Source organism: Ammospiza caudacuta, chromosome 10, assembly GCF_027887145.1.
Source record: "Ammospiza caudacuta isolate bAmmCau1 chromosome 10, bAmmCau1.pri, whole genome shotgun sequence".
Lineage (NCBI taxonomy): Eukaryota > Metazoa > Chordata > Aves > Passeriformes > Passerellidae > Ammospiza > Ammospiza caudacuta.
Window position 1 is genome coordinate 15,404,052 of NC_080602.1, and position 10,124 is coordinate 15,414,175.

General features: G+C 40.2%; 1 protein-coding gene across 1 annotated transcript in view; it reads left to right on the forward strand.

Annotated features, from left to right (window-relative positions):
- PRTG (protogenin) overlaps window positions 1-2,685 on the forward strand; it is a 73,370-nt gene extending 70,685 nt beyond the window's left edge. Inside the window, exons 18-20 of the mRNA XM_058811085.1 lie at window positions 103-268; window positions 1,182-1,286; window positions 2,365-2,685. Coding sequence (XP_058667068.1) covers window positions 103-268; window positions 1,182-1,286; window positions 2,365-2,685 — 592 coding nt within the window. The remainder of the gene's footprint in view (window positions 1-102; window positions 269-1,181; window positions 1,287-2,364) is intronic.
- The last annotated feature ends 7,439 nt before the right edge of the window (window positions 2,686-10,124 follow it).

Genomic DNA, 10,124 nt, shown 5'->3' on the forward strand with positions numbered 1-10,124 from the left:
ATACCAGGATTACTTGATTAATAAGAGCTTTGAAGTTTATCCTTGATTTTTTTTGTATTGTATTCCTGTGGGTCAATTTTATTCCTCCTTAACATTGTGTAGGAAAGCATCTGCTCCTAAGGCTGTGCAGCAGAGCACTGACCAGCTGTCACATACCAGCATCTCATTACCCAGCCCTAATGAGCTGGAGAAGAATATTGAAGGAATTGCAGAGAATGAAGAATCCTTATTGCCAATGATAGTGGGTAACAGCTTCATTGATGCTAAGGTACTGTGAGTTTTGCTAATTCCCAAGTCAGAAATCTTTCTTTAGAATTCATTGTTATTATATCAGAGTCCTTATCAAAAGTAAAATATATATCCTATGAACCTCCAGGAGGCTGTTTTATTAATGGGACAAGCACAAAGTTGGCAATCCAGGCTCAAATTTTCAAGACTTGTCTGCAAGGTCAGCTGAAGATGTGGTTGAGTACACTTGTCTTCAGCTGTACTCTGCAGGTAGCAGAGTTTGGCCCTGGCACAGCTTCAAAGGATAAAGGCTCCACAGACTGCTCTGTGGCCTCTGCTGGTCCCCGGAGAAAAGTGAGAGTCAACTATGGCACTAAACAGGTGTTCAGAAAAGTATTACTTTTCCCTATATTTACTGATAAGACAATGTTGCAGTTTATAAACTCATGCTCAGTCACATTATCAATTGGCCTGGATGGCAGAATGTACCCATGGATGTGCAGAACCTTCAGTCCAGGAGTGCAGTGTGGCACCACCACAGTGGCCTTCCTTCCACATGTACTCTGCTCTGTTCTGTTCACACTGCAAACTGGAATACAGCTGCTCCCTGAGGAGGTGTGTGAGAGCTGAGACATGGAAATGGAGCCAGCAGAGGCACAGACACTGCCCAGGAATGGCCTCATTCTAAGAACTAGAGCAGGAGCTGGAATATTTTGCTGTGTGCCTGCAGTCCTGCAGCTTTGGGTCTGGACAGAAAGCTTGCCTGATTTAGTGGATCTCTTCTTGACTTGTCTTGAGCAGAGGTGTACCAGACCACAAAAATGTGACTCACTACTGAGGTTTCATTTGTCTTCATTTTCAGTATGGAACCAGTTGGTAGGAATAGAAAAATATTTTCAAGTCTTAGAAATTTATTTTATTAAAATAAATGTCTGCATTTTCCTCTGTTGTAGGGAGGATCTGATCTGATTATTAACAGCTATGGGCCTGTCACAAAGACTAATGGCAAGAAAAGGTGGTTGTTCTTCCAAGATGCTAAGAAGGCAAAGACTGAAGAGGTAATTGCTCTAATGGGCAGAGAGGCACAATCTTTACTGTAATACCCTCTTTGCAAAGGAAGATACATAGTTTTCTGGTTATGGGAAAACATATTTAGTGGTCTTAGTATTAATTGGACAGTTTCAGTTGGGTGAGGTTGATGATGTTTTATCTCACCATAGTACAGTCTTACAGAAATTCCATTTTCTGACAGATATTGTTGTCAGGACACTGTGACTCTCTACAGTAGGCAGACACTGTAACTCTACTGTTAACTGATGGCTTACTTGCCTCTGCCTTTGTATCTGTGAGCAGAAAGATTTCTGTGTACTTTGCATTCCATGAACTACTTCTGCAGAGACTCTGTATAAACATAAACACAAATTAAATATTTATTTACAAAACAAAAATGATACTAAAATAGAAAGAATCCTTTCCTACTCTGGCAGCTATTTTTTTTTTTGGCTGAAGAGAAACAAAGAAGGGAAAGTACTGAGAAAACTGAGAACCTGAATAGAACTGTCTGGCTTCTGATATTGTTGGTCTGGACATATTTGTTATTTGGCTGAGAAAAAAGAGCAGTTTAAAACTGAAGTGTTAAACCAAATCTGGAACATTACTATGCAAATTCATACCTATGGAGCATATAACCATTCTTCATTGCATTTTAACTTGTATTGTGCTCCTGTGTGTTTAAGAATTAGAAAGCCTTGATATCCATTTTGTAAAATCATATTGAAAAATATTTCTACAAACAGCTGTTTATTTCTGATGCCTCTATATGAAAAATATTTGCTATTGCCTAAGGAGTAATGCTTAAACAATATGCATGAGGGGATGGGAGGGAGCTCTACGAAGTGTGTTTATAAAATACTCTCCAGTGAAATAATTTTTTATTAGCCATGCTTATCTAGAAGGATTATTTCATCTACTGTGGAAGAGAAAAGTATGAGCAAGACTTGAGATTGATTATTTTTAAACTGCTCTAGGAAAGCCCTGAGAGAAGCATTCTGGTGGAATAGAAGCCAGGAAATGCAGTAAAAAATCCCAGTTATGGCTGAGTTTTTCTGAGGCTGTGTTCTCTGTGCTCTTGTGCAGCCGCAGCGGAGGTTCGTGTGTCTGTACCAGCCGTGCCCCGCCGTGCTGCTGGGCCGGGCCGGCTCCCCCGGCTCCCCGGGCCCTCAGCCGAGCTTCCCGGGGCCCTTCGGCGCTGCAGCCGACACGGAGCACTCGGCCAACAGCGAGGGCAGCCACGAGACCGGCGACTCCGGCAGGTTTTCTCACGAATCCAACGATGAGATTCACCTGTCCCCCGTGGGTGGTAGCAGCCCTCTGGCCAGCCGGGACTCGGCCGCGGGCAGCCCTCAGGGCGGCAGAGCCCCCCGGGCTGGGCAGGGCCTCCCCGCCGGGCCCGACTGAGCCCCGCGGCCGCAGCTGGGTCTGTTCGAAGGACAATGAACAGGGAGCCAAAGGTGCGCTGTGGAAAGCCTGGCTGACCTAGCAGGTGATCCATGGCTCTGTTGAATGTTGGGTTTGGGGTTTTTTTCTATGTTTTGGTTTGTTTTTTAAAAGCTCACTCATTTTGAATGTTCGGCGGTCAAAAAATGTGAAAGGAGTGAAGATTTCTGCCGAAGGTTAAAAATGTGTCACTGGAGCAAAGGGAAGGCTGTTGGCCCTTTTGCTGACTATCTACCTCAGTTTGCCGAGAGGTGAACTCTGAATGATGACTGCTTTACCTCATTTGTGTTCTAGTTGGTCTCAGCTATGGAACTGATGATACTTCCTAGTAGTGTTGTTTTATTTTGGGGGTTTTTGTTTTCATTTCCTTGCCCCAAGTGGTGTGTAGAGAGAGTGTGTGTGTGTGTGTGTGTACTCAGTGATCAGGGAGTTGTATAGGTTGGTGGACAAGATTGTTTAGCTGAAGCTCTGTCTTTAAAAAGAAGGAAACCTCAGAGTATAAAATGTTATGATTTCATGTGGTTGACACAGAGTATGTTAAAAACTGGGAGAACTGGGACTTCCACATATACAGCCACATGAAATCTTTTGTACCTCTTGATTTCTTAGACCCTCAGTAAGCCTAGGACAGTGCCTTTCCTCAGAACCCTGTGCCAGCAGCTGCTGACAGCATATGTGCTGTATCCCTGGGGCTCTGGGACATGCTGGATTCCCCAGGGTGACAGATATTGTCCCTGTATTCACAGTAAAGGCTAAAAATCATAGCAAAATGAAGAAGTACTCAGCATTTTCAAACAGCTTGGCTTTGCCTGAGAGTTATGGAATAGATAAAAACAGTGAGTATTCCAGTATCACAGTACTTCTTAGCAGTAGTGCCTTGCATTATATATTATGAAATTACTGATTTGCCTTATTCCTTTTTAGCATTCATAAAGTTCCTTTGGAGTACAGAAAGATGCCTTAAATGCTTCTTAGATATTTTAAATAAGCTGTAACATGAGTTTATAATTCATTTTTACCCATCTTGAGTGCTGATAAGCAGTGCTAGCATTGTAGTACATCTCAGAACTGTTAGGATGCAAACCTGCTCCTTGCCTTCACTTAGTGTGCTATTAGCCAGGAATTTTAGCTCAGGGAGTGACTTTACCTATATGCCAATCTAACACTCTGATTAGGCTACCATGAGAAATAAAAAAGCCAGAGCTTTAGTTGAAGAGTCTGTTGAAAGAGGTGAGTACTGCTACTGCCTTGAACCCATGCAATTCCTGTTTTATACTACCTCCTTTAAAAATGATTCTAGTGTTTTTTTGGATTTTGTTGTTGTTGTTTTTTCCTGTACTCAGGGAACAGTTTGTTACTTTTAAGCTGCCTCACGGAAACGTGGAGCAAACTGACAGGGTATCATTTTGTGTTTTAATAGGAGAGAGCAAGAGACAGGGAGGAGGCTGGAATCATCCAATGTTATAAACTTACCTGTATCTATATCCAGTCCTCTTCTCACTCCTCCTCTTTCCCTATTCTACTTTAAAAAAAAAGTAAGAAAGGAAAAGAAAAAAAAAAATTAGGCATATGTTTTTACTTTAAAAAATTGTTTAAAATATAATGTTGTGAGAAATCAACCATAGGGACTCCTGGCTCTATTAAAGTCTGTCAGAACTCCCACTGACGGTACTGGGGCTGAGATGTCACCTCCAGGTGTGCCAGGCTGGCTCCTGTGTTGCTCCTCAGTATCAGTAGGTGGTCAGAAGTTGTGGCTAAGCCCTACTCTCATGGTTGGATTGTGCTGAGGGATTGGGCTCTGGTTCCTGGAGTTCTTTCCCCTGGAGCTGTTGCCAGTGCTGCAGCACACAGTACACACTCACCAATGAAGAATGATCTTGTACCAAAGACTTTTCTGTGGAGGAGAAGGAAGCCACATATTATCCAAAAGGAATTGAATAGTTAAAATGCTATAGGTTTGAAGAGCTGAATACATTTTATTGTATAAGTAGTTACTAACAAAACCCAATAGGACTTCTTGATTGTAGTAGCCGATTGCATAGGTGAGTTGTATTCAACAATTTTAACTACCTTGTTGTTACAAGAGCCTTTAAAGAAAATTAAAATGCCAGCAGATATCTCCAAAGAATTCCAAGTGTAATTTTTTTCTCCAGCTTGTAGTTGATGAACAGTACAGTATTAAGAAAAATATTTTTAAACAGTTTTTTTACTACTTGCTGAAGAAAAAGAAAACTTTTCACCAAAGATTTATTTTCGGTCTTGTCAGGCAGAACGTGTAGTGTACAGCAGAGTACTGTTTTTAGTTAGGTAGAGTGTGAATTAATCAAAACTAGAGTAAGAATGTGTAACTGTAGCATGAAGTTTCACACTTCATCTTTCAGAGTAGCCTCTTGTGTTAGTTGCATTCAGAAAGAGCTGATATGCAGATGGTAACTGCTTCTCCAAAGACTTGTTTGCTGTAAGTACTGGCAGTGGGGTATAATTTAATGATCCTAGTTACAGGTAAATACATAAATCCTAAACTCTTCCTTCCAAAGACTCATTCTGTAGTTTAACCTATGGATAATCTGAGAGAAACAGGCTTCAAATAAAATCTGCCAATCTGATACAGATGCTTGAAGTTCAATAGCCAAAGAGTTGGAAATACTCAGTGTATTAGAGAGCAGCACGTCCAGAGCTGGATTCATCACTTAATGCTTTATCAAGGTACTTCTTATCAGCAAATAAAGAAAACCAAAGATATTTAAGGTTACCTCAGCGTATAGGAAAGCTTAGTTAGGCATTAATTATTCTGTCTTTTTCTTTATTTTTATGTTAACCAAATATAAAACATTTCTCCAGAACCCAGTCTACATTCATGTGCTTCCCTTTGGCACAGTCATGATCTCTACAGAACAAAAATCCTCTCCTCAAAATTCATGGCCTAGTACTAATGTATCACAAGATTTTGTGAGAGAAAATTTGTCTTATGATTGAAAACACCAATAAGGTAAGGTAAGGAGTATCCAGAAAAACTGTAGAAATTGATAATGTCTCTATTGAATTTAATAGCAGAATTATAATTGTAACAGTGCAAAATTAAAAAGTTTGAATGCTTTATAGCCTTGAAGGCAATGCATGTAATTATAAATATGATCTTACAGATGATAATTTTTTTCAAAGTCTATACTCATGGCTGTCTAAGGGAATGAGTTTTTCCCTTTGTTCATTCCATTTGCCTAGAAAGAGCTGGCAGAACACAGCAGGCAGACTGGTTTCAGGTTTTCCAGGTTTTTCTTCTAGGTTATGTCTGTAGAAACTGGGTCCTGGAGAAAAAAATATAATTTCTTAATTATGAATTTTGCTAAATATGTTCTGGAAGATGAACATAAATGTGGAATTTAGTGTTACACTATGTGAATTGATTTTGTTTAAGTGTTGTAAGAACTAAGGGGCCATGGCAGGTGCAATGAGTATATGTGCAACCCTTGTGTTTAAAAAAAAAGGCAAAAATGTTACTGTTGATGTGACTTGAAAAGCATCCAAACTTACAGAGAGAACCTCAAAACTGACTTACCATGGTGACAGTGTTTGTCAGAGAGGATTTGCCCTTCAGTGCCTGGAGTCAAAACTAAATGCTCAGTCTGCCCACAGCTATACTTGTGTAACTGATGATATTTTTAACAGAAAATAGTGTCAAAAGATTGCTTTGCCTGTTTTTCATTATTCTTATAGTTCATTCCTTCTCTGGGTTTAATCCCAAACTTTTGATATGAGCTTCATCTTGTTTGTCTTATTCAAATCAGGGTCCTCATCCTGTTTCTTTTTAAGCCAATGGGAGAATTAATTTGTATTTCAGTTTGCATAGTCTGGACAAACGAAATAAGCTTCTGTTTGTTTTTTAAATTTTCACAGTACTATTATTTTAAAAGGACAGAAGTGTTAGAGCTCTCCATGAATCCAGTATTAGCCTGTAGTAAACACTGAATATTTCAAGTCAGTTTACCTCTTTTTCATTGCAAATCAAGTCAACTTGAATGACCTCTCATTTGCTGCAGCCTGGGTGTACACAAGCAGAGCTACTGCTGGCCCTCAGTAAAATGTTCCTCTGAGCAAATTCTGAGCTTTTGTTCATTTTATGAATTTTTGCTCATTTAGTGAAGTTCATGCAGGGAAAATTCCATCTCCTAACATGGGGAACATTGGTAGGTTTTGCAGGGCACTCCATGTTTAGCCCAAAATCCCATTCATGGCAACCAGAGAGAGCTGCCCAGGTGTAATGCTGGTGGTATTTCACAGAAATCAATTAACTGACATTATTCCCATAAAATTAAAAGCAGAATTACACTTAGTAATTGGCTGAAGTGGTAGTTCTTAGCTTGAGCAATTGTCTCACCTTGCCAGTTGCTGCAGCTGTGCTAATGGCAGGCAGCCTTAGAGCAGAGGGATTCCTGTCTGCAGGAAATACTGAGCACCTTCCTACAATAACTCTGTGTAGCATTTTGGAACATGTGTTTCAGAAACCACAGTTCTTCAATACCAGTCCAGATCACTTTCTGTTAAGAGAGAAAAGAACACAAATTCAGCTTGGCTCAAATGTATGTTCATTTCTTTGAAATTCCTCTGGAGTTATGCTGAGCCCACTCCAGACTGACTCGAAAGGGATATAAAAACATGCTTAAGGTTTTGCTGTGTTGGGCCCTCTGGTTCCATAGGGCTCCTTCAATAAAAGAAGTTTTCAGCTTTTGATGGTTGCATATACTCACATTGCATCTGCCTGGTGTGTTTTCAGTGAAGACTAACTGTATATGAAAAACTGATTTATACAAATGTTGCTTTTTGATTTTTTTTTTTTTTTAAGTTGTGAATGACTTGCCAGTGTAGGAGCCAGGTGTGTATCTGACATTGTGGTGGTCTGGATCCTTTCACTCTGTGTGCCATTTTCTTCCAAGGGCAGCAATGGCTGACTGGCTAATGGAGGATGGAGCTGAATTGTATTAATTTTATATTTGTCTCAGGGGATCAGCTCCATGAATTCCATTGCATGAGGGAAGCTAATGTTTGCCCTGATTTGAATGTAACTTTTTAATGTCTTTTAAAAACTATTTTGTTTAATAATGTGGATTTGTTTTTCTTTTTCTAGCATTCTAGTAAATGTTACCTAGTGTGTTGGTTCATTTTTCCCCTCCAGGGTTGTTTATATACTACCCCAAGGTCATGCCAAAAAATAATAGAAGTTTAAATGCCAAATGTTTATGAAACTGCTGTCTAAATACTGATTGATTGCACAGTTGAAATAAAAGTTTTCCTTAGTAAAGGTGTTACTTGATATTTTATTTTCAGTGTCTCTGAGGAGTGGCTCAAAACAAGGAAGATAAAAACTGCAGCACCTCATTTCAGGCTGAGCAGATAGGGTATTGTTGGCACTTGAAGTCATAAAAGAGGTAGACATTAAACTGAACTTATAATTGAATTTCATAGTACTTGCCCAACCATGTATTCATGTATCACTTATGTACCTGGAATTGTTTCCCACCTAAATCTCTGTCCCACTGCTGAACACCCATGCAAGGTCTCTGTTCTGCTTTATTTTGATGGGGTGTGAAACAGGTGGTTCTCAGTGCAGCTGTTCTCCAGCTGCTGACAAAGCTGCACTGCTGAGTTTCCCCAGCACATTTACACCTGTGGAACCCCATGTCCAGTGTATGACAAGACTGAAAATGCAGCTGCTGTTGGTCAGGAGGCAAAGTGCTGCCCTGACAAAGGACTGCATGCCAGATGGAAGTCAGTCAAGTTCAGTTAGTGAGGAAGTTGTGTTCTGGAGGGATTCAGTGCCTTCTGTTCTGGCAGCCTGGTCACTGATTGGCACCTGAGAGCAACGAGAACTTGGCTGGGCAGTTCAGAGCTGAGTTTAGAATAGTGGTGCCCATGCAAACTACTGGAAATGAAAGCACAGAAATTACTGCTGTCATTTACAGGGTCTCTAGGGAGACTAAAAACATCAGTGGAAGTGGAATCTTGCAATACGTGGTAGGTTTGACTTCAGTTTTTGTCTGTGTTGTTCCCTAAAAGATGTGAATTCTTTGCTGGCACTGGATACTTAATGGAGGAGGGAAGATATCCACAGGTATTTTGAAGCTTTGAAATCACCATATTGGGAACTGAAGATTTGAAATAAATGTCTGCTAACTTTTTTCCATGTCCAGGAAATACATTTTGAATACATTTACTTCTTATTCTGACCCGTAAGAGCATGGGCCCTGTCACTGCTGGGTGCCCCCAAGAGAGAGCACACTGAACACCCCTGGCAGTCAGAGCTTCTCTGCTTTGTCAGTGTCTCCTGCTGATCACTTGGGATGCCTGAATTCTGCAGCAGAACCATGAAGTCTCTTTCCTTTTGAATTCTCAGAAGACAAAGGAAATCCCAAAAGCCTCATCATGCTTCTTTATGAATCACAGCTGTTCCCACCTGCAGAGTCTGCTTATAGACCACTTCTTCCTAGCTTATATGACATTTATCCCTGGGAGTTTTAGAGCACCAGCTGTGGAGATTATTTATAAAACCAAGTATAATCCAAAAGTCTTTACTCCTTATGTTCAAATATAGGAGCACTGAAATATAGTTATTGAGAGATAATTGAGAAAATCAGACCAATGCTGAAAATATGATCAAGTATTTTAAGAGAGTATTTGTAAAAAATGAATAAATCCTAAATAGAGTAAACAAATTACATTTTAAAAGATAACAATTTCAAATAACTAGGAAACAGTCAGTCTTGGACTGTGCAGTGATACCAGTGCTCTACCAGTGCAATCCACCTGAGATGTTTCTCTTTCTCCAGGTAAGAACAGGAACCAACTGCAGTTTCCAGTTATGTTCCAGGTTCATTTTACAGTCCAGAATCCTTGTTCTCATTAGCAATAACTAAACAGTAGAGCTCCATCTTCCAAGGAGTTACTGTTGCAAAGAAAAGCTTAGAAGCAGCCCTGGTTTGGGATCTGATGCTGTGCTCCCTGCCTGCAGTCTGCCATCAACCTGAATGTCTGAGCTACAGACAGGTGAGTGCTGTGGGCCACCTGTACTGAATGGCCACATTCCTTCAGGTGACAGCATTGTCACTGCTTTGTTTAGTTTATCAGGGACAGCAAGCTACAGTCTGAGCTTGTCTGGTTTTTGAATAAAGGGATCAATAGCTTGGGGTATGAAGGCCTGGGCTAAGAATCTCCTTTGCACCTGAAGACAGACTTCACATCTTGTTATATATGAAAAATACCTCTACTTTCCTTTCATTTATTCAAGTTACTTCTCTGAATATATACAAGTAAATCCAGTTGGGTTTTCTGTTTGGGGATGCATAAAGATTTTTTACCTGTAGGATTAAACTGTGCCTTATCTTATTTCTGATACATGTTGGCACTGT